Source organism: Mus caroli, chromosome X (assembly GCF_900094665.2).
Source record: "Mus caroli chromosome X, CAROLI_EIJ_v1.1, whole genome shotgun sequence".
NCBI lineage: Eukaryota > Metazoa > Chordata > Mammalia > Rodentia > Muridae > Mus > Mus caroli.
In genome coordinates, this window is record NC_034589.1 from 132219301 (window position 1) to 132245190 (window position 25890).

The 25890-nt window shown below is 39.3% G+C and overlaps 1 protein-coding gene across 1 annotated transcript; it reads right to left on the minus strand.

Annotated features, from left to right (window-relative positions):
• Positions 1–750: 750 nt before the first annotated feature.
• Positions 751–25890, minus strand: Capn6 (calpain 6). Its single transcript, XM_021153314.1, has 13 exons — positions 25676–25890; positions 18954–19134; positions 9335–9466; positions 7784–7992; positions 7106–7298; positions 6327–6520; positions 6011–6088; positions 5729–5915; positions 4255–4377; positions 3902–4104; positions 3194–3315; positions 2876–3012; positions 751–2340 (listed from the first exon to the last, which is right to left on the minus strand). The coding sequence occupies exons 2-13, from the start codon at positions 19116–19118 to the stop codon at positions 2158–2160; spliced, it is 1926 nt and encodes a 641-aa protein (XP_021008973.1). The 5' UTR covers positions 19119–19134; positions 25676–25890; the 3' UTR covers positions 751–2157.

Sequence of the window (25890 nt, forward strand, 5' to 3'; positions counted from 1 at the left end):
CTTAATTGTAATATCATAGTGCCATCTGGTGACCATATAGAATGATTACATTATCATCATTTTAATAAATCTGTATACTATTTAAAACTGTAGTGTGTTCTGGGATCACATCACAAGGAACAACAGTGAGGGCTGTATTTCAGAGTTATTTTTTTCTGAGTAAGACCCCTCCCTTGGATAGGCATCTGCTCAAATCATGAGGCATAGCTTAAGGGGAATGAGGAGAACTTCCTTCTTAGCCTGTCTTGGGATGAGCAGATGGCAGATTGAGTGTACAAACACATACGTCAAAGACTCCACATCCAATTGACTTGGAAAAAGACATAGGAAAAAGAATACTGTTTCCCCTTGTTAGGAAATCTTCCTTTGGACAGCTTTGGTCTTCAGTATAGCTCCAGGGAGGGTACAATAGTAGGTATCCCCAATTACTGCCCTAAAAATAAAAAAAAAACCTTCACAATTCTACCAATCACCCACCATCTACTGAAACAACTGCACCACCAGAGTGCAGCTGATCTTAGGCTCTTACAGTCTCAATCTCACTGAACTCTAGCTTTGAATTAAACATTTAGGAAACTTCCGCATTGTAAAGGGATGATGTGGGTTAGGACTGAACTCATCATACTTACCCCTGGGCTACAGTTTCACAAAGCACCCACCAGTCATGCTTCCAATAGCCCTGAAGCATGTCTTGATAGATAACCATCCTTGCCACCCTTCCAGTACCATTAACTAGTCAAGACTGGTCAATTTATTGAATATGAACTTTATTGTGATTTTGTTTGTAAGGCAGTGTGGCAAAGGCACTGTAGAAGTTACAAAGACTGCAAAATGTGATAGAAAATGAGAAAGTTTAAAAAGAGCGAGCTACAAAATGTATTTTTAAATGAATGCATGCTGAACTAGCCTAAGTACTACGACTATGTTTAGTTTTTTATCATTGCAGAAGCACTGAAATATTGTTGGAGGTGGGGCTTGGGATAAGATGTGAAAGAACTTCATGGAGGAGGTGGAATTTATGCTGGGCCTTGAATAGGGGCAGAATACTGATAGATGAGGATGAAGGGAAGAACATACAATGACTGATTCAAAGGAAATTTTGTAGACATACTGAGTAACAAACCCCTGGGGAGTGGAGCTTCCCAACAGAGGGAAAAGCCTGAGGGGTCTGGGTGGGACCCAGACTCTCAGGTTCCCATATAGAGTTTTCAGTACCAATGATATTAGGAAGCACAGGGCAATGGGCTTGTTTGTAAATCTAGCAGCAGCAAGAGGTTTCACATTGTAGTCAGGGACCCCAAACTGGCTGTCCTATTACTGAACGGATTCATCCATCTTTTGGTGTGCATGATACTTCACTAGTCCTTATTCTTGCCCACTGACTGAATGGTAGTTCGAGCGCACTTGAGTGCACGTGTGTGAGTGTAGGTGTGTGTGGATGGGTGGGGGACGGAGGCTTTGTCTCCCACTGCAGCTTCTTCAACTTCTCCCTCTTATGGCACACAGCTGGCTTCCCAATTGCTAAAGCTCAAGCCTTTCTCACTGTCTCAGCCGCATTGAACTCCAGCTCTTGATTAAGCACCTAGGAAGCTTCCTCAACATGAAGGTAAAACACTGTGGGGGAGTTACTTGAGTTAGGGCAGGACCATACTTTCCAGAGGTGGTGGTGGTGGTAAGGGCTGGGACTGTTAAAAGTCAGCTCTGGCTACTGATGAAATGTTGCTGATAAATCCGTAGTGTCAGTTAGGAGCTGGGATGTCAGGCTAGACCAGCTTGGCCTTGATCACCTCTGTCCTCCTTCATCAACAAGCCCTACAGGTAAGATGTGTTGGGCAGGTGGAAACAGCAAAGACACATGTAGGATGTCCAGATTCTTGTTATTGTCCCATTTGAATCTCACCCCTGGAAGCCCTAAGGATCTTTTCTCAGTAAACATGTGTATGATCTCCAGATGGGATTGTCACCTCCCCTGTCCAGCTGCTGGAGGTATATAGGTTATGTAGCTACTGATGCTACTTGGATCAGGAGGTATGGGAAATATCAGAAAAGAGAAAACTTTAATAAATGTGGAATTTCAGTAATTGTGGGGTCTTAGTTAAGACCTTGTGCCTGACAAAGGAAGATGGAAAGCTGTCAGGACTCTCTGATGATGACTACTTAGAGCTCGGTGAGATCATCGCTAGAGATAACTTTGAAGCTGATGTGGCCTTGCTTGACTTTGGCAGTAGGACCACCCTTCTTACGCAGGTACAGAGATTTCAGATCACGGCAGTCGCTGGGGTCAGCATCGAGAGTAACCTGCCCCAGGAACTGATCACAAAATTTTCTGCTGTTCCACACCTGAAGAGACAAATCAAGGAAATGAGCCTAAACAACCAACTGGGATGTCACTGATGCGTCTAGTGACATCTAGGATGTACATCAAATAACATTTTTATCTTTTCCTGATAACCCTTTGATTAAGAAGACAAAGTTCCAAACAATATAGATGAAAGTAGACTAGGGATCATTTCATTTGTGGGTTTGTTACATAAAGGCAGCTGATCAGAAGTATTAAGCCAGAAAGACTGCCAAACTGACGCTATCCATATTGACCTAGCAATATAAGGGTTAATAGAACTAGCAAATACTTTCTTTCATGGGACTTTATAGTACACATGTTCACTTGTGTTCTGTGCATGGGAAATAAAGTCAAGAGCTTTAGGTCAAAGATGAATAATGAAGTCGGTGTTTTGCTTAATGAGAAATGTTCTGAATACAAACCAAATAAATAATAGATAGCCTTTGTTCTGCATCCTCCAAACATGATATACTTGGGGGAAGCTCATATGTGGCAGAGAACATAAACTCCCTAAGATCCCTTGTTCAGTCTTACCTGGATGATAATAGGAATGTCAGTGGTCCTTCTGTAGAAAATGGCCTGCGTGTCAAAAATGGCATGCACAGTATTCTTCTGGACAGGGGAACGGACTTCCTCCTTTCCACATTTGATGATCAGGTATGGGTTGACAGCTGTAAGAAAGTGACATTTTTGTTGTTGTTTTGTTTTTAAACCTAGTGATTAAGTCTCCTCCCTAGAGAGGCAAGAAGTTATGATTTCATAAAGTTCAATTCTTTTCTCTATGAGAGCTGAGAATATCAATGGAGATAATAAATGCTGATAATGTTTTCTAGCCATATACGCAGTTCTTACTTTCATTGGCATACTTCTTCTCCAGGCCCTCGGCACTGTGGACAGTGATCTGGGTAACCACCTTTGGGTAGCCACGTGCGAGGTTCCAGCAAGACATCTTGGGCATGTCCAAAGTCAGTTCCCTAGAATATTAATCAGAAAAAGTGTCACCACATGATGAAATGGAACTGCCAAAATAGACTGCATTGTTAAAACACGGAAGAAGCTAGGTGACCAAATAAAATAAAATAGAATAAAATAAAATAGAGAAGCTGGGTGGCCTATCCCATTCCTCCCCTATTGTGGCTTTTTTTAAGGGTGGTTTTCTTTTCTCTGGTTTACAGAACTTCAAGACCAGAGTTGGTACAGCTGGAGTGAACAGTAGTTTAGGCTCTCCAGCACTGAGAACAAGACAGAGGAGCAAGGAGGAGTGCCAGCAGCTCAAAAACAGATAGAACCAATCTGAAGATAAAATACAAGCAGCAGACCTGAAGAAACTGGCCCTTTCCCCTTAAATGCCACATCAAAATTCTAAATCTCAGATCTCCATTGGAAGATTTTTCCATAGCTCCACTTTGAGAAATATTTTGACCACCTGCCTTCTTTGAATTAGTGAGGTCTGACTTGAGCATATTGTCTCATTGAGTATATGTGTAGAATCAAACGGAAAAAAAAAAAAAAAACAAACAAGAGAGCAAGGGTTGAAAGACCATCACAATAAAACTGAACCTGAGCTGGACAGGCACTTCAGAGAAGATCCTCAGTAGAAATTCACTGGTACGGCCATGCTGGAACATGGTTGGAACAAGCACATAGCTGCCCTTTTTCAGATACTTGCTCAGAAACACAGTACGGGTGTCGATATAAGTGGAAGTCCCAGCACGCTCCTGAATATACAGATGGTGAAGACGGAACCTTCGGTTCATCTCCACCTAGAAACAAAGATGATGTTAAAATCAGAGCTTTTATGATAGAAGGTCCCACTTCCACTCTCTTCTTATCCCTTCATAATTCTCTTAACTCTAAAATCTAACTTAGAATCTGAATGATCATATTCTCTTTGCTCCAAATGCTGTTCTTACCTTGAAGAGCTCAAAACCAATGATGTAATTATCAGGTCTTCCCATTCGGCGGTAAGTGCGTAGGTCTTTCTGTTGCAGTGACATGATGACCTTATGGCCATCCTCGGGCACAGTGAAAATGTACTGAGAGAAGGGGGTCATCAAAGAGATGAATTAGCAATCCCATTTCAGACAAACTAGCTGAAATTTTGTGGAATAAAATTCTTTTATAGGAAGCAGAGTCTCAGGTTAATTTCTGGGCTTTACTATTGACCAGACAATGATGTAATGGAAAATTAATTCACTACTAAGTAAAGATCATTATACTAGCTTCTCCCTATGGCATCTGGTATGTACTGAAAACTCTATTTTTAGAGCTTTGGTGCCAAGGAGGGTAAGTTTTAATATGCATGTTTCTGATAAGTTATTCATTTCTTCCTGTTATTGTACCCTTGTGTTTAAAGCTATATGCAGAAATACTTCAGAATTCATAAAGACAGAAAGCATTCTTATTCCTCTCAACCAGACTTTGCCATACAGCCCTGGATAGATTCATAAAGCCATCCCAGTCATTTGAGCAACCCAGGTAAGGGCCCCAAAGGTCAATCTTGTATATACATCTACAGAGAAGCCACTCTCCAAGTTTGATACAGGAGCTTGGTAGTTCCCTGAAACTTTTCTACATAGGGAAAGGGTAATGATACTGAAGATTCTTGAAGGGCAATTAAGATGGAAAGGGAAAACAAAATTATAAGTTAAGTAAACCAGTTTTCTGAACCTCAGTGTTCTACAAAATGAGTAGGTAATGAGATCTATAGGAAGAAGAAATATGCCCATGGACAGTGAGCCAGAGTTATGTTTGCTATGCTGTAGCATATCTTCATACAGGTTATTATAAATTCAGGCTTGGGGTGCTTTGAGAGAGTCTTGTTGGTTTCCTGGAATGTGCCTGGTCAGACATATAATATAATATGAATGTGGTGGTAAATAGACTGAAGTAGAAACTGACAGGGCAGTGATTTAAGTCCTGAGGGGGAAAATGACCTCATTCTAGAAGAGAAAAATGCATGTTATAATGATGGTTTTTCAGAAGGGTAACCTACATGACGACTACAAGATTCATGTGTGATGTATCAGGTGAACAATTGGGCAGTAAATGCGAATGAGGAAGAACTGAGACAGCATCTGTAAGCAGATCCCCACGCTGCTGTGTTGAGACCATCACCAGAAAACAGGGGTTAAGTTGTAACATTCAGAGAGAGGCAGCTAGAGAAACTGAGATTTGAAAATGTTATCAAGTTAAGTTTCTGCAAAGAGACCTTGTCTTCTGGGTCTTACAAGCATCTGAGTCAATCTCTGGGGATTGTGGTTGATTAATATTATGCAATAGATTTGAAAACCTGATGCTAAATGAATACTCCAGAGAGGAGCAAAGTGAGATCTGACTCTTACTGGCTGGATAGCTCAGAGGAAAAGGACAATAATTGACTCTAACCTGAGGATTCTGCAGGAAGGTATCACGGTTGTTATAGCAACCTCCTGATCGGTTCATCAGAGGGTCATCATCCACAGTCCAACATCCCACCACTGATTCCAGCTCCTTGCGGCCAAAAACAGGATTATTCACATTGCGGCAGACATTCAGTTTGTGAAAGTTGTGGCAAAAATCTTCCAGACTCATCCTAAATGGAAGGAATAGGAAAAGAAATGAAAATAGCACTTAATATGCATTTTTTAGTAAGAGATCCAAATTTCTTGATGCAGAAAGATTTCTCACCAAAATTCTCCATCATCAGACATAACAAGTCCCAGGTTCTTGCGATCTGTTACAGTCAGTTGCTGCCACTCCTCCGAACTAAAACCAAATAAAGAATAAAAGAATAAGTCATTATTCTTTCCAGGATGTCAAAAGAAGAGAATGCACAACGACTAGGCTTACTTTATTTTATTTCTGGCTCGATTGCAGACCACATGGCTGACTAAAGCCCAGAAATGTCTCTGTTATTTGACAGCTCAATAGCAATCTAGAGAGATAGGTTTGGGAGAACTACAGAGCTTAGGAGGTGTAACAATGAAAGTGAAATATCACTCACATTTCACTCCAGGGGCCACTCCATTCCTGTCTTCCCGATGGGTTCCTTAGGCGAACCATATACAGCTTCTCAGTACTGAAGACTTCCACAAGTCTTTCTCCGAGACGGAGCTTGCGAATATCAGTCATGGTGTAGGTATAACCCTTCAGTAGACCCCAGTCTGTTTCAACTTCTTGTTCCTCCTGGCTGGGAGACTGATAGCAAATAAAGATATGTAAGGGCATAGGAATTGGGAGAGTCAAGTTCTGGATCCCCTTCTATCTTGGTTGGTTCATCCCAGTATGATTGAATCAAGTTCTCCCTGTGAAGATGGAAATTTGATCCTAATGTCTAATCTACCACATAAGCAAGTGAAAGAAAGAAAATAACATAATATAACAACTTACTTTAAAGTTTAAATTCCAAATAATCACTTCCTATATTAATATGAACTGTGGTTTTTTTAAAATGTGGTAAAGCAGATTCATTTTTTGAGGGAACAGCTAGCTATACCTTCAATATCCAGGAGCTAAAATGATAGTAATAGCTTACCATAAGGTATTTACACCACCTTTGATGGTGCCTTGGCCCTTAATGAAATGAGTGGTTCAAAGGGATTAAAAAAAAAAATTAACACTCCCCAGTCTCCAAGCCAGGACTTAATGCCTATGTAAGCTTTCTGAGTTTAAACACTGACCCTTTTTGTGGGTTTCTGGGTTAAGTACAATGTTCCTTGATAAATTTTGTTATCTTTGGTGCCAGATGTGAGCATCAAGTGATTGTTTAGGGTGAATGCAAACCTCAATGGAGCAGCAAATTAGACCTCCTTTGGTGAACGTTTTGTACAGTTCTCCAAACAGCTTGTACTTCTCCTCAACAAGATCAGTGTATCGTCCTTTCTGCATGTCAATGATCTCAGCCAGTGTGCCAGTGAAGTCCATGATGATATCAGTGATGGTCAGACCATCCAAAGCCTCATAACAGCCCAGCAGTCTGAAAGCAAGGATGCAGTTATCTTGGTGAAATTAGTTATCCAGTTCAAGGTCATCATGCTCCCAAGAATTAAAGCAATTCTTGTTCCGACTTTACCAGCTAGTTTTTCCCTGTATATGAAGTGGGAAATACTTTGAGATTACAATGAAAGCTTTCTAGGCTTAGGCTATGTTGATAAATGCTAGTCCATGTAGAAACGTCTTCCTACAGACAGATGACAGGTAAAGGTTAAAAGGAGATGTGAATTCCATGTGAGTTTCAGATTAACAACCTGAAAAAATTCATAGGAGACAGGATTTACCAGAAACCAATGCATCTGTGAGTTTTGAGAGGATGGCCTAAGGCTAAAGAAAGGTCTTTAATCTTACTGAGCTTCAGCCAGTTTTAACTGTGTGGTTGAGTAGGGCAGAATGAGTGCCCAAAGACAAATATGGTTTTTCTGTCTTCCTGTATCATGACCACAGACCAGGCAACCCCCTCCTTACTTTGCATACGCTTTTTCCAGTAGAGCATTCCAAAACTCATTCATGGAGGTGGAGAATGAGAAGACCAGATCTCCGTTGATGGTGGGAAGCAAGTCATCAATCACCACCTCAGTCCATTCTCCAAAATGCCAGAAGCGGAAGTGAAAGATTCCAGCGTATTTCTCTGGCTTTCGAGGATCCCATTCCTGATCCTTGTGGTTGGGAATTGCCTGGAGAGGTGAGACCATTTAGTCAAGGATTCCAAGACTGTATCCATATGTAGAGATGATAGTGAAGTCCTGAGAGAACACTTACTTTTGAGTCTAGATTAGAAAAGCCTAGGGTGTGGCATTTTTTCCCCACAACTTCTATTTCCATAGGCCAGTTTTGCTGTGTGAGATTTTACCATATTTGCCATTCCCACCCTAAATATGTAGGATACTGGAGAGACAATCAGAGAGGTTCCCGTATATAATCAATAAACTAGACAAGAGATTATATACATAGATTTGTAGTCAAATGTTTAAATACATGGACAAGACATTTAAAAGTAATATGAGGATTGGAGAAATAGTTCACTGATTGAGAGCATTTACATCAGTACTAGAGTTTGGATCCCAGCACTCAAGTAACAAGCCAGGTATCTCTGCAAATGCTTGTGCCCCCAGCTCCTCAGATGGGAGAAACAGGAAGATGTAGGGGACTTGATGACCTCCATGTTAATGGAGGAAACATGAGTTCTGGCTTTAGAAATAGATCCTGCCTCAAAATGAATAGGTCAAGAATGCAAAAAGAAGACAAGAAACACCCTCTTCTAGCCTCAATGCTTGCACATAGAATGCATTTACAAGTATGTATTGCACACATTCACACAAATAAGTAATAAAATAAATCAAATGAATCTTTAAAATTAAAACCAGTACAGATACAATTTTTACTCTGGTTTGCCCTATCTAGAATTTCATGTAGATTTATTCAACATAATTCAGATTTTAGTTACGTCATTAATAAAATTCACAATTTTGGAGTTCTGTTTTTAGTACAATTGCACATAACTATTCAAAATCTGTTTTTAATTGGAAAAATATTCATTGTCCTAAATAAAACTTTTTTTGTTCTTTTGAATTTTATCTGAATAGTAAGCAGGAAGTTTTGTGCTATTAATAATTTGTTAGAACCATATCAAGGATCCCTTTCTATCTTTTTCACCTTTTCTGTTATGTATATATGTGTTGATGACTCCCTGGCCCCTACTGGCTTCATAACAAGTTGTTACAAAGAATATAATATGAAGAAATATCGAGTAAAAAACACGACAAATGACAGCAAGTGAGCAATTGGTGTATGTGACAAAGCTATTATGCAAAATGTCATTAGAATCTAGCATACATGGAATGTCACTGTAAATCTCAACTTGTCATTATTTGTAAAATTTCTTACAATGGAAATAAGTTACCTACTTCTGTTTTTGAGAGATAGCAGTATCTTGAAATGTTATGAGCTGATTTTTTTCCTTCAAGTTATTCAAGAAGAAAGCAGAAATAGAGTAACATTCCACAGAAAGGATGATACCTTTGTCCAGTGTGACTCCTGAACAGCCAAACAGGAAAATGCAGAGATCATTGCCTTGTTCCCCAATCTGCCCTGGATCAGCTGGTGGTTGCTGATGTTGCCCACAATCAGGTGGGGGTCATCAGAAATGTCCTGGGGGATACAGTAATTGGTTATGCAGGAGTCAGGGAGGAGATTTTCAAGAGTTGCTAGAAGCCAAGCTAAGCCTTTACAGAGGAGATGGGATTGAGTGAGGCTACAGATTTTATAGATGGGATAAAGGGAAGGTTAGGGAGATTTCTAGCAAAAACAAGAGGCAGTAGATAACCTAACCACAGAGAAAGGAGACCTTATGGAGAATGAGTGATAAAATGGAAGGAAAGAATGGGGTAAGGTAGGACAGCATTGCTGCAGGAAGGCCTTTGTCATTGGCATTTCAGCTACAGCAGTGAACCCTGGAAGATGAGAACTAAGACTTTGCATGCTGCATTCTAATTTCATTTTTTTGGGGGGGTGGGGGGTCAGGGTGAAATTTCTCTGAAGTATCCATGCTTGTGAAAGGGTGATTTCCTTTAAGACCCAAGGTCTGATAGAGTTGAACATTAATGCATCTGCCTTTCTAGGAAAATGAGTTAAAAGACCATACAGGAAGTCCTTTTCTAATAGGAAGCAAATCAGTTTCCATAACAATCAGCTTTCCCAACTCTCACTTTTGTATGAATATAAATGACAACATCATAAATAGTAGGTGTTAATAGATTATTCACAGGAATATTTCAACAGAAACTCCCCCTACAGCGCATATTCCAAAAGTATCAGGCCTGTAGTGGGGACACTATTTGCTAGGGAAATACATAGGTATTTTTACTTCTGATATCATTAGCTGGGTCATTCCTACTGTGAGTAGGAAAAATGAAAGCCAAATAATGTAATTACAACAAAATGCAATGAAAACAAAATGGAACCACTTTGAAAGCATATCCTATGCCAAGAGAAGAAGAATCCCCAAAGTTCATCTGGTGGTGTACTGGATACTCTAGTGAGTGACTGGGTGCTTGAGTTGACTACTGATAGGTCACTGGATAGGGGAGAAACACTGAGGCATAGCAGACAAAGAAACAGGCATAAGCAAAGAAATATGGGACATCATATAATTGCAGACGATATGGCTCAGAGCATCAGCACTTGCAGACTTCAAAGACAACAAATCCCAATTAAATATTGATATATGGAGACATTTTTATGGAAATGGTTATTGGCCCATAAGTTGACATTCTCCATATCCTGCTGAAATAAATCCCAGTTGCAAATGGAAAGGTAATCTACATGTACACTCTTTAAAAATTATTAAATAGAAACAGCTATATTTTTCTGGTACATAATACCTATTTTTTAATGGATATAATTCTTCTTGAAGGGTCTACTCTACAGAATGAAGCATTCCATAGTTATTAAAAGCCAAGATAGCTCTGGAAAGAAGTAGGCATTCTAGGCAGAGACACATCCAACCTGAAGATTAATTGTGCATCAACCTGCCAGAAGGAGCTAGTTAGGTGGGTTGTCAGCTTTGGATTTTCTGTTCATTTTTGTTTAAGATGCATGTCTGGTGCCTTATCACTTGCCTTTTCTCTTGGGAGACTCCCAAGAAAAATAAACTCCCTTGGTCAGACATTATCATTTTATTTGTAGCAAGATATGAAGTTATGCCCCAGTTTCTCAGATACATATGAAACAGAATTGTTTCCCAGTGTAGAAAGCAGCTGAGTATGGATAGGTGAAAAATGTGCTTTTATATATTTCAAAGACAAATTCATTGCTGGTTTTATGGAGAGTTACTATGGTTCAAAGTTACTTTGAAATATTTTTAATTTAGATAAGCAGTAGTCTATACCCAGTCAATACTTTTAATGTGTAAACTTCTCACATAAGGGAGCAAAGAGACACATAAGTGTATTCAAAATGAGGAACTGGATGGTTATTATTCTGTTTGTATGAACTGGATATAATTATTATCAATAGCATAATCTACAACCTTATATTACTTTAAATTTTTGTGTAGAATATCTAGTAGTGGATTTTAAGACACAGTAACAGTTATAGAATATCAAAAGCAGTGGAAGAAGCAGGTGATCAGATAGGGGCAGCTGCTTGGGTTTCTTTTTTTATTATTTTTATTGGGTATTTTCCTCATTTACATTTCCAATGATATCCCAAAAGTCCCCCATACCCTCCCACCCACTCCTCTACCCACCCACTTCCACTTTTTGGCCCTGGCGTTCCCCTATACTGGGGCATATAAAGTTTGCAAGTCCAATGGGCCTCTCTTTCCAGTGATGGCCGACTAGGCCATCTTTTGATATATATGCAGCTAGAGTCAAGAGCTCCGGGGTACTGGTTAGTTCATAATGTTGTTCCACCTATAGGGTTGCAGATCCCTTTGCTGCTTGGGTTACTGATTATTTAGTCACCAGGATATTTGGTCTAAAGCCTTTGATGCTTCAGAAAAGCATCATATTAAAGAAGACTGGCTGACCCATCCCTTTCTCTTTAGCTTGTCAATGATCCTGTGTAAGGGAATAATATTGTGCAGCTTCCCCACAGATATTCATCCCTATTTTGTACACTCTGTCCAAAACTCCATTTTTTTGCAAGATTTTCTCAGATCCTGGTTTTAGAAAAAAAATCACTAATAGGCATTGATTTTGAGAATTCAAGTGAGTACATATAAATCAGTCTTGTTCTATATGCAAGTGGAATGATGTGGAAACATGAAGCAAATCTTACTAAAGACATAGCTCGTACATTAAAAGACTAGAAAACAGCTAAGGAGTTAGAAAAGATAAGAAGAAGCCAGTGCAAATCCAAAAGCTCTGAGAACTTTCCAGAAATGGGTCAAAAAGAAAAGAAAAGAAAAGAAAAGAAAAGAAAAGAAAAGAAAAGAAAAGAAAAAAGAAAAAGAAAAAAAGAAAAGGCTCTTAAGTGATTTTTAATATGTATTGGGACACACTGTGTAGCTTCCTTTTGAAGTTAAAGAAGGAAGGTTGTGGGTGCTTTTCTGTAACTCTGAGTATACATGGGACATTTCAGCCTGAGCCATGCTGGTGTGGTAAGAATGGAGGTCAGTGAGAGGCCACAGCTCACATATCCATAATATCAGGGTGTCTTGAGAGTAGTGGAGAGATGTAGGAGATGCTGTGTTCCTAATGGCTCCAGATGTGCTGGCAGAGTTGAAGGGATTCTTGAACTGAGATGTTTGGCAAAGCAAAGTCGTTTCTTAGGTAGAGTATACATATTACTAAGAATTTGAACGTAAGAAAAACTGGAGTTCTTCCCAAATACTATCACTCCAAGATAAATGTTCTGTAAAGAAGGGACATTTTCTAGGGAATATATTCTCTTGGCTGAGCATTGAGGGACATCTCAATTAGTCTCACCTCATCCCTGTTCCCAGAAATTCCTGATGGGATCTCAATGATGAGATCTATAACCCTGCAAAGTTCACTCTACTTGCAGCAATTACATGCAGACCGTTAGCAATTGTTTATGCAAGTAACATTTAAAGGCAGAAAGCACTGAGATTCAGGTTCCCTTCAGGAACCACAGTAATACCAAATATTCCTTATATAACCAGTATCCAGAACAGTGGGGGCAACTTCAAAAGCACAGTGTGCATTCTAGCTCGGGGAGCAGGTAGGGATATGGCTAGTCCTTCAATAGGTACTTGATGGTGAACTATTTCCAGAAGGAGTGGGGGCTAATTGGCATACAACTTCTTTTCAAAACCTGACGGCCATGTGAGCTAGCCCAAGTAGCTATTATCTTATTCTCAGAAAATTGAACCAGAAGCAGATTTTATAGGTAAAAGTGGGCTCACAGAGAAATGTAGCATGCTTTCTGAAATTTTACTTCTATGTGAACATTTTAGTACCAGGAAGTACTCAGTATGGAACCTAGAACAACAACAAAAAAAGGTCAACTTCAGCCAGATGATGGTGGCATACCTTTAATTCCAGCACTTGGGAGGCAGAGGCAGGTGGATCTCTGAGTTTGAGGCCAGACTGGTTTACAAACTGTGTCTCAAAAAGCAAAAACAAAAGCAAACAAACCAAAAAAAAACAGAACAGAAACAAACAGACATACCAAAAGCTCAACTTCAACTTCCAGTCTAAACAAAAAAAATATTACACAATAATATTCATATCCGAAAATTTGAGATGAAACTCAGCTACAAACACAAAACTCCTTTATTGGGAAGAATTATTATATCTGTTTAATGGAATACTTTAGGCAATAAGAAGGACCAACATGGTACATGCTGTAACATGGATAACCTGTAAAAAAGATGCTAAATGAAAGAATCTATATAACTTTAAGAATACATTTTAATGGAAAAGTCCACAATAGAAAAATCTGGATAGAATAAAAGTCAATTAGTGGTAGCTGGTGAGTAAGGAGAATTACTTACTGGGAATTAACATGGAAATTTTTAATTTTTACTTTTCTCACTTTTTAGACTATAGTATAATTATATCATTTATCCCTTCCCCACCCTCCCTCCAATTATCCCATATATATATTTCTGCACTCCTTCAAATTTCTCTCCTCTTTTTTCACAAATTGTCATTGAATACATATATACATATGCACACACACATACATTCCTAAAAATAACCTGTTCAGTCTGTATAATGTGGTTCATATGTATGTTTTCAATGCTCCCCCGGGAAAGCTACTTTTCTCATTCCCAGGTTTCCTCCGTTTCCTATAGTTATTTGTGTAGGGTTGAGGCTTCGTGGGTTTTCCCCATGGGGATCTTAATGGATTGATACAGCTATTATTGTACCACTGGATTATGGTAATATTTGCACAACTCTGTCAATCTACCAAAAATGGTCACACTGGACACTTCAAACACATAAATCTCATGTGATATAAGCTGTACTTTCAATAAAAAAGAAAACTATTTGAAATACAGAATTTAAAATTAATATAACATTTGGAGAAATCATATAAGTCTATTCAACTCTGATTGTGTAAACAATAGAAAACACTTAGAATCACTTTTTGTAGAAAGTCACAACGTCTGGATGCCAGATGAAATTCATGAGCCATCTAAGTCCAAACTACTGTACCAAGGTTCACCAGGAGATGGAAATTCTATTAACATAGCGAAGTGCTACTTCTATTGTCATTCCACCACTGGCTATCTTTTACCCAAGCATGTGTATTCTTCTTGGTATGTTTTTCTTTCATAAGTTTCCCCCTGCCATTCTTATGACCATAATTTAAACCCAGTGCTTTCTTACTCCCCATTCAACTGAAGCAATGTAGCAAAATGGCCCGTAGGTAGAGTACTCCATGAAGAAATACTAAACTCAGGCCATTGACAGGAGATTGCAGAAGTTAGAAGTTTGACCTTGAGGGTTGACAGAAGATCTGCTGCAGGAGCTCTTTCTTCTTCCACAGCTGGCTGTACAAATTCCCATGAGACTTTGCTTCATCTAAGTCAGGGATTAAATGTATCTGACTCTGGGACACTATTGTGGGTGGGTATGAGTCAGTCAGGAAAAAAGCCAGAGTGCTTGGCGAAAACTGGAGAAAAGATTTCTGGGGGAATTTGGCAGGCAAATTCAGCCTAAAACTTGTACCTACAGACTCACTATTACACTGAAATTTCATAGAACTTACTTCTTATGAATTATTAAGACTGTGATTTATATTCTCAGGGATAAAGAAAGATAAAGAGCACATGGAACATCCACAAAACTGGGAGAAAATCGGGCCACCGGCTTATTGTAAAGAAAACAGGGTTTTTCTATGGAGGGTATGGATAGTTCGTTGCCACTGGCTCATTAAAATGTCTTTTATTTCCTGTGTATCTATTACTTCTTTAAGCCAAGCCAGAGCCAGGTGTTGTAAAATGGGCCTATAATTCCAGCACTTGAAATCACTGAAGCAAGAGAATTATGAGTTTAAGGCTATCCTGGGATACATAGCACAACTGTCTCAAAAAATACAGAGAAAACTTGCAAATAGAAAGGAACAAGAATGAACTCATTCTTTTCCCTCAAAGACAAGTGGGAACTTCCTAGATTTAAGTTTCCTCAAAATGTCAATGGTATGTAGTCTTAAAATGTATAAGCTTTGAACAAGGAAGAGACACAAACACCCAGATTAGAGTATTGGATAAAGGATCGTGGTAGAGAGCTTGTCGAGCATATACAAGGGGTTGGGTTTGAACTCCAGTGCTGGCAACAAAAGTGTGCCAGATTTAGTTGCACACACACTTGTAGTCCAGCTTCTTTGCAGACTGGGTCAAGAGAATGACAAATTGAGACTTTTTTCTAAAAATAGAATTTTAGAAAAGCTGCAGAATGTAGCTCAGTGTCTGGTCACGTTCACTTATGTAGAGTGCAGAGCAGAAGAAAAGTTGGTTTATCATGCCATCACCATTTTGAAACTTTCCAGGAAAAAGAAAAACCCTGGTTAAGTATGATGCTATGTGGTAATAGGAATGGGGAAATGTCTATACCCTTCCCTGCAAATCAGTATCTCAATTTCCCTAATAAAGCAACGAAAGGCAATGACCCACCTCCTCTTCCTGACTCAATTCAGAGAAGCCTATTACTGTGCCTCAGCTTTCCTGATGGGAGGTCAGAGAATAGGCACATGGTTCTTCAACCCAGGATTACCCTCCATTCTAGTTGTAAAAGAATCCACAGCTTTCGGAGAAAGCTCAAGGATCTCACAACCTTATTTTTACAAACATCTTGCTACTTTGGGTTGATTAATTCTGCTTTCACATCATGTTCTCCAAAAGGAGAGCATGAATTCGTTTATGGACGAGCAGCAGCAACACAATGAGGATGCCTGTGAGTGCTGTCTAAAAGGAAGCTACACTCATACGCATACATGTTTGTAAAACAAACAGAGGCCCAAACAATATTATGATAGGAGATAAAACTTAAGTGAGCTTTGAAGTCAAGTTCTGAGTCAAATCAGAGCCTTCCAGAGATTGAAACCTGAGTGAATTTTTACCTTCTCCTGGGAGAATTGATTTCCTCATCAATATGAAAGGCAAAATACCTACTATTTTGAGTATTGTTTTGTTTATACATTTATTGGCGTGGGGTGTGTGTGTGCACATGACATCCATGATATGCATGTGGAAGTCAGATTGGCAACTTGTAGGAACTGTTTCTCTTCTTCCACCATGTAGGTTCCAGGGACCAAACTCAGCTCTATGAGTTTGGTTGCAAGGACTTACCTGATGAATCATGTTGCAGACCCCTGTTACACTTATTTATTTGTTTGTTTAGGTCTAGGTTTTTCAGACAGGGTTTCTGTGAATAGCTCTGGCTGTCCTGGAACTTACCCTGTAGACTAGTCTGGACTCAAACTCAGAGATCTGCATGCCTTTGCCTCTCGAGTGCTGGGATTAACGGTATGTTCCCCCATGCCCTAGTACATGCTATTTTTTTAAACCGGGAATATCAAATAACTTGTAACATACCTACTTTACTAAACCATGGTTAGTAAGGTTGAAGTGAAATTATACGTAGAGAAGACCAACTCATAATATTATTAATGTAATGAATGCAATTTCTTTTGCCCTTCCCCTGTGTTTATTCTCCACCTCTACACACACACATAGTCCTTAACATTGAAGCTTCCTCTAGAAGAATCATAGTTTGCCTTAAAGAAATATAGACTGTTGTCAAAATTAAGTTTTTTTCCTTCCCCGTGAATCCATCTAGGATTAAATCTACAGAATTTGGGTGAAGAAGGCAAAGTACAAAGAACTCAGGCAAGACAGAGGGGAGATTATGTATCTAAAGCCAAAGCAGCAGAGGAAATGCTGTCCACTTCATTCACATCTGGAAAATGGCTTTGTGTTGCCTTCCAACTTTGCCACCCACCAAATATCCTTCCACCTTTTCTAGGACTTCATCCCCACCAATCATCCTCTCTCCTGCATCTTCAAACTCTTTATCGTCTTTATTCCTTAGCCAGTGACTATGATCAAGTCTGCTCATTTTCAAAAGATACCCATCCAATGTACGCTTCTGTCACTTCCCTGCTTCCTTTTTTAGCTCCTTCTGCCACTTGTTATCACCATCCATCTATAAGTTTGATCCATTCATTCTCTCTCTCTCTCTCTCTCTCTCTCTCTCTCTCTCTCTCTCTCATTTTAAGGGGTAGGACAACTTACATCTTTGAATTCTGAAACATGTTAACAGATTTTATTCATGTTTCCTGGATTTTTATTACAGGTAAGCAAAATTATCTGCAACTATGTCAACAACTTAGAGGATTTATTGCTGAGTTACAGTTCCAAGATCCAGTCTTACACTTTTAATAGGTATTGTTCTTTGTGAATCAGCACTAGCTACTAGGGCATCTAGGTCTGATGCCTTTGATTCTTCATTTAAAACACAATATTAATGAAGGTACTTTGCAACCTCAGCTGACCCACTCCTCTCTTCAAGTATAGAAAAGAGACATTGAGATCAATGTATCTTGGCACCACCTGGTGGCAATGTGCATGAACTAAAGTAACTCTTAGAATTCCATTTAGGAGTTTAATGTGAAAATTGCAACAACAAAAGACAACAACAACAACAAAATGATTGTTGATTCCTTAAAGATGACAAACATTGAGTTAGTGATTAATGTAGGTCACAACCACATATTAAGAGACATCATACAAAGGGAATCTTCAGGTCCAAGAACTTGAGCTTTATGATATTTTCCAACCTGATCATTGGGAATCATCTCCAGTAAATTATGCTTCTGACCAGTTGTAACCATCTCTATAACACAAGGTTGCTAATTATTTTCCAGACTATATCACTATATCTTATTATACATTGGAGTCTAGTTCATATACAACTTATGGAGAGGTGTTAAGCTCTGCTGAGACACAGCACATAGATATTCCATTAAGACTGATAATAACTATTAGTAGTTACTATGAATGGGTATGGAAAGACTGTAGTTATATGTGAATTCCACTAGCTAATACTGGAATGACACAGTGAATGATATTCAATAAACAGATCAAAAGCCTCGCTCCCCCATTGCAGCCTTTGTGTTCCTTCAAGTAGAAATCATTACTCTGATTCTCAGTGTCTAAGAAGATATTGGCTTCATTGATCTGAGGTTATCTTTAAGGTGGGATGACAGGCAGCTAAGTAAAGAGACAAGAGGATAGTTTCTTTCTAGATTTCAATAGGTACTCAAAGTTCCAAAAAGAATAAGCACAGTATATTTCCTTGTCTTTTGGTGCCATTTTTATACGATTGACTGGATTTTTAGTCTCTTCAAGCTAAAGCCTACTTTAAAACTGTCTCGTGGTGAGGAGATGATACATCAGCCCTTTTGCGTTAGTCATTTAAAATTGTGTATGCATAGGAAAACATCATGTAATTCAGATAGATAGATGGATAGATAGATAGATATAAAAATTGATAATTACAAGTCAACAAAGAGAAAGAGAGCAACAGTGAAAGCTAGGAAGAAAGAAGACAGAATTCCAGATTTTCTAAATAGTAAGTCGGTGTTAAAGAGCAAGTCATGTGGAGTTTCAAATCAAAAGGAAATCAAGAAGAAAGAAAGTGGGAAGAAAAATGAGAGGTACCTGTGGGCGCTTCCACACCACCTTCCCGGGAAGCAGCCGGTTGAAAAACAGAGAATCATTCTCCGGTAGGAAGGTTGGGTCACAGAAAAGGCGACCATCCTTCATGCACTCCTGCTTCAGTTCTTGGTACTTCTGGTTTTTGAAGAGCTTCAGAGGAGGACCCATTGCTATCCAACTAGGTCTAGAATGATAAAAATGGTTACTTTGAAGGAACGTCTCAGTTCTTTTAAGAATTATCTAAAATTCTACAAATGGCAGTGGCTGTAGTAGCTTCCTCCCAAGGCCTTCAGACTGAGGGAAAGTCACTACGTTCAAGAAAAGAGGAATCAAAGCTCAGATAAATGTTAGATCCTGGGTGAGGAGCTAACCATTTTAGGACCTTGGTTTGTTCATCTGCCAAATGGGACAAAATGTACTTTAATGGTCTCATTGGGAAAATAGGTAACAGATGTGAAGATTGCCAGCTCAGCATAAATCATTATAGTGTAAAAGGTAATTTTCCATTTCTACTGACATGGAACAGCTCAGAAAAGTACATTTCGAAATTTGATGATAAAGGAGAAAGAAAAAAAAATCACTTTACCATGTTCAGAATGAGTCAGTGACCTGGAGCGCTGCATACTTGATGCAGAGAGGGGGAAAAGCCTCTTTCAATTCTAACAAGTCCGTTTACACAACTACTTTCATTTCATTATTTAAAAAGTTTGTGTGTTTTACTATTGGCTCAGAAGGCTGATGTAAAAAACAGAGCTCAGCAGACAGCCTCCAAACACACATAAAAAGATAGAAAGAATATATGATCTTTTTTTCCCCTTCAAAGTATAGAATCATTTGCAGACTCCAAAACCAAAAGGCAGACTGAAATTCAATTACACTAATTTGACAGACTATAAGTTTTTAATCCCATACTGCTTCCTTTCCTTTGAAAAGAAGAAGAAGAAGAAAATGCCACATAGCTAAACAAAATTAATACAGTGGTTTTTCACACACACTCAGTCAGACTGCCCTACACACAGATATCCTTAAAAACTGGTTTGTATGAAGATAATTTAAAAGGCAAATTTGATTTTAAATAGCTTTGTAGTGATAATAGATCTTTTTATGTCATTACTTGATCCACAAGGATATATTTGTAATGAACTGAACAATTTTCCTCTGGCATTTTAGTAGTAAGTGAAAAAGCGTTGTGAAATTTTTATGGTGTCAGCTACATTAAACCTTTATTCCTGTGATTTTATGAGCTCAGTACAATTAAAACAAACAAACAAAAACCCCACTATGTTCAGAGTTCTAAAAAACATTTCATGAAATTTGCAAAAAGAGAAAAAAGAAAAAGAAAACAAAAAAAAAAAAGAAAGCTATGTTAGCACTGTGCATGTGGGGGTGGGGTGGGCGTGGACATGAGCAGTGCTCCTGTGTGCACACATACATGTGTGTGTTTGTATAGAAGCATTCCATGGTTTATAAAATCTATCACCATCTTTGAAGCACTGCACTTCCACATGTATATTTCTACACTTGATTTTCTATGAGTCCTGGAGATTCTAGTTCATCTCCTACAGCAAAGTTTGTTATGCACCAAGCCATATTCCAGGCCCTTTGGTTGCATTTACTAGTTTCTAAAAGTAAGAATAATACCAGTTGATTAGGTCCTTGCCTGTCCTTTAGAACTGTAGAGCACTGCTTCCTATGAAACAGCTTCCCCACTGGGAAACCATAAACCTCTAAAACTACATTCTCAATGCTATTTTATGGCAAAGCTATTTGCAAGATATGTGTAACGGACATGCCCTTTCTCTTCATTGAAAAATTAAGAGACTGAATATAACCACAATTTTTCCATAGCCTTATTTATTGTCAATTGTTTTTAAAATTAAGTATGGAGGAAACACTGCAAAACACCAATGTGCTTTCTGTTAACCAGATTTCAGCTTGTGCCCGTGTTTTAGATATTTGTGCATTTCATTGTATTTGAAAGCATGGGTGGCATCAGTAATAATTCTCCGTTAAGCATCAGAGCCAAACTGAGTGTTTGCCTGGACTCCTTTTCAGAGCCTATTACAAATGGACTCTAATTTTCATGTGTGTTCAAAGTTACAGCTAATATTCCTGTGTTTCTTGCTTTCCCTAGAAGGTTTGGTAGACTGCCAGAGGCTGGGGGCTGTAAATATGGACAGTCTGAGGCAATTAGGACATTTAGTTTGCCAGAACCTCCTAGTGCTGAACATTCTGGATAAATGGGTATTTCCTGCCCAGGAAAGCCATGTGCTCTCACAAAGTCTCCTTTGCTAATCAGGCAAATAGTAAGGCTCACAAAAGCTTGCAAGAAGAATTTGTTACAAAGAGACCCTGTCTAAACACAGAAGCAGCATCAATTCAACAAAATTAGGTTTGATTTTAAAGACAACAAAATAGGTCTGGCGAGATGGCTCATTGGGGAAGGGCACTTGCCAGCCTGATGACCTGAGTTCAATTCCCCAAGAACCACATGGTGGAAGGAGAGAACCGACTCCCACAATTTTTTTTTTTTTTTAACATGCGAGCTGGTGTTGGAGGGTCAAATCTTGATAGAATGAAGGCCTTTTGCATGAAGATGCTTGCATTACAGGGACGCCTGGATAAATATGCATTTGAACTTTTACTAGGGTATAATTGAAGTCCTAAGTCCTGCTGGAATTATATAGTAGAATTGACTCCCCATTTCTGACTAGGCAACAAGACAAATATGTTCTGTTTGCTCTATGAACTTGATGTCTTTGTGTTTCCGGTGTTTTGTTTTGTTTTGTTTGTTTTAAATCAGGAGACTGGAGGCATGAACCCTTCCTCCTTAAACTATAGCTTTAACTACTGAGATGGTTAGTGTAAACCAATAGAAAGTGCCATATGGTTACAAGATAAATACTGAAAACCCTCTCATTGTGAGGTACTTTGTTCAGCATCTCACCATTGTACAGGCAATATTTGTTTGACAGATAAATGTCTTAAGTAGACAATCAATATTTGTGTGGCAAATTACTTGAAATGTGTATTGTCCAACTTACTCACATGTTCTTTCGTTGCAGCAGCCATGCTTTGTAAAACATGACCCGTGTCCTTCATTTCATATGCTCAAAAAATGGCAACTCAGAGAAACAGCAACTAAAAACTGGCAAGACTGAGTCAGAGCCCAGTCTGTGAAATGTCAGACACGGTGTGTGGTTTTCTTTTATACCACACTTCATCTTTTGGTCACTGCATTTTTTTTTTTTTTTTTTTTTTTTTTTTTTTTTTTTTTTTAGAGAAAGGATTTTTTAGTTCAAATGAGGAAACCCTCCAAAGTAAATGCAATGCCCAACTTCTGAGGCGTTCTGCCTAGAATTTATTGCCATAGTGGATATTGAAAAGGTTCTTTATTTTCCTGGTTTAATGATCATGGTAGAATCTAAACGCTTTACGTACAAAAGCTTGTTTGGTAGCTCTCTGAAAATAATGGAAACCCAGAGACTTATAAGCTGGTGTTATTATGAACAACTTTCTCTGTCAGAGCAAAGGTTTACAGAGACAGGAATGTTTCTTTCTTTACACTTTCCACTGCACCAGGTGGTGATAGGGAAGAGAGAGTCATTTATTCAAAGATCACCCTTTAGGAAAGGTGATAGAAGATAAAAGCTAGGGCGTTGCATTTAACCTTCAAGTCTCTAGATAACCTCTGAAGTGTGAGCAATTCTGGGGAGGAATTGTGTGGCCAGAGGACAAGTGGCAGGAGTGGCTAGACAGGACAAACAGCAGGCTTATCATTGAGGTAATAGCCTTAGGCAGATTTACTAGAATTCAGACCTGCTGACTAAAGAAAGAAAGAATGTGAGGAACATTGTGTCTACCAAGAAAATGGATGGGGGCAGATTCAGTGTATGTGGCAAGTCAGAAATTGCCAGAGAAAATGGAGGGAGCCTGCCACGTGGAACTCAGGCCTGCAGCCAGGAGAAAGGTTTTGCTGTCCATTGGACTTGAAGCTCTGAGGAGGAAGGCAGATTCTTAGAGGAAAATCATTTCCTTCCTTAGCCGTGGATCAGCCTTACAACAGTCATCAAATGAATTCTAAATCAAAATTGATTTTAAAAAACCAGAACACAGATCACAAATTACTTTGGATTCAAAGGAGTGGGTGAAGTAGCCAGTTACCCTTAAGGGGCATTGGGTGAGCTACACATGTATGGCTTTGATGACACTGTCTCTGGCTACCTTCTCCCCCATACTCTGCAAAAATAGAGATAAATGGGGGCACAATTAGTATAGGAGACGTAATTCTGACCTGGTTTAGACATAATCTTATTCCTCCTACTGAAGGCGATGGGGCAGATTCCTTGGGCTTTAATGGGGAGACTAAAACTTCAGCATCCATGTGTTCCCGAGAGAACAGTGCTTGCCATTTCTGCACAAGGAGAATCTTATCTTACATCTGTGGTCACATATCTGCCAGAGCACTCTGAAGTGGCTGTTGACATTCAAGGTTTTGTTGGCCAGACACTGTGGGATCAGAAAGGAGCCTCCAGAGTTCCCTAATCAACTCTTCTGTTTTCCATAGGATATATTTACTCTGTCCAGAGAGAGGACTGTGTTCAAAAAAGAAAGAGCACACCACAGACAGTGTTGAAAAACTATATCAAGAAGTAAAAGACACTTCAAAAATCATAAAAAGAACATGTGCAGTCAGGAGGTTCACAACCCCTTATTGCAGTACCATCTTTCACCCTCAGTTTCCCCATAGGCACAACAGGAAGATGATGGCTGCCCTGCACCCCTCCGGGTGTTATTTGGAGAAGCTAATGAAGTTAATGAAGTATGTGAGTGCACTTTTGATTGTTAAGAATAAGTTAACATTTAGCAGTTATATTAGGGAATGTTTAATTTTAGCAAATAAAATCTCATTTCTTTGTAGAAACAGAGGAAATATGATCACATGCTTAAAATAAGACACACACTGACATTGAAAAGACCTGTATAAAATGGTCATTCCTTACTCCACCTTCCATTTTTGGCTGACTTGCTGATTTGGTTGACTAAGCTTATTCTAAAAATCTAGTTTTACAGTCCTTTGAGAATCTAATTCGAGTTTTTATAGATTTTTTTCCGGAAGAACTCTTAGAAATCAGTTAATACACCGTCTTTCACTGTAATGTGAAGAGACTTCGCCAGGGTTACATAGTAACAGAGTTGGTACTAGAATGGGAACCTATTGATGCTTTCTCCAAAAGTATATTTTGAAACAAAAAAAAGAAGAACTGTGAGAAGAAGGGCAGCATGCAGACAGAAAGGACAAAAATATATTGTTCTCTTTTTGCAACAATGTACATAGAAGTCTTACATTTGAAATGCAAACTGTCAGAAGGTGATATGATTTGAAATCAAGGCTAACCAAAGAAACTTTTGGGGTCACAGTGGAGCTGTTTTCTGCTTTCAAATTTAGGAACCGAAAAATTTCAAGGGATATAGAAAGTCTGCTTTTTAACCTATTCCTGACCATGTAAGCCTTTAAGCTGTTCCCTGGACCACTGGAGACTCTCACAACGAATAAAGAATGCTGTTCAAGTACAAAATACTCGCCCCTTTGTGTATACCCAAGCACATGAGTTCATACGTATATGCACAAGTATATGTACATGCGTTCCTGCATGCCTGTGTGAATACACACACACACACACACACACACACACACACACACGTGTACTCACTCGCACACGTGTGCAAGAGAGGGGGCGAGCATGCACAGAAACACACGAGGAAGTTGTTAATTAGTAACACCCCCCAATTTTTGTTTATTCATTCAGGCTAAAAAGAGAGATCTTAATTTCACAACAGAGATTAGCAAATGAAGCATTTGCTGAAGTTTAATAAAAATATAATACAAAGCATGAAGCATTTTGTTGTGACAGGCAGAACAATCAGCATTTTCCAATGTGATTTTTACCAAACTTTTTTCTAAATTCTCACACCCACTTGTTTCCATTGCAATGTGTGGCAGCTCCCTTTTCCTGACCCTAGCTGAAGCCAGCTCTGGTCAAGTCCCCAGTTAAGCCCCAACAAAAGTGGAGTGGGGTGGAGTGGGGGATGGGACCTTCACTGCAATTCAGAATTTAAACCAAAGATAGAATCAGAGGGAAACCAAACCAGGCCCAGGAACTGATAACAGAATAGCAAGATCAACCTGTCACCCGGGCAGGAAGGTCCCGAGGCTGTGCAGACAGGGTGTTAAGATAGCTTAGGCAGCCACTCCTTCATTGTGTAGCAGCCAGTGGCCTGTGCACACAATTTCAAACTCTTACAGAATGTGTAGGCACAGAGTGTGACTCCGTGATTGTGCCTGAATTTCAAGACTTTGCCTATCACTCGGCATCCAAGGAAAGTAGATGAAGCAACTAGCTAGCCAGCTTCTCTCTTCACACTCTTCTCCCAGGTTTGTCCTTGTTGACCAAGTGTTTACGAACAGAACATTCACAGAAAACGGACCAGCTAGCTCCCAGAAACCGTTTAGCGCAACACCATCAAAATCACTGCGTTGAGCCCCCCAGATTCCAACTCATTTTAGATGTTTCAAAGCGGCTATTAGCGTACACGTGTACACAATTCTATCCAGACAAACCCTAACATTAATAGATGCAAAGTTTGTTTAACTCTACAGTTTAAGTTCCTTTGCTCTGAAAATAAAATTGTAAAATAAATTTGTGGGCGCATGCTCTACTCACCTGAGTTAGCTCAGGAACCCTGCTGCTGCGGCTGCTGCTGCTGCTGCGGCTGCTGCTGCTGCTGCTGCTGCTGCGGCTGCTGCTGCTGCTGCTGCTCTTAGCCAGGTAACCCCACTAAGTCTGTTCGGCCAGTGCAGCTGAACAAAGATTCTGGCTTTCTTAACCTGGAAACTATTTGGGCTGTACCAAGCTCTGCTCACAGGGGGAGGTGCCTC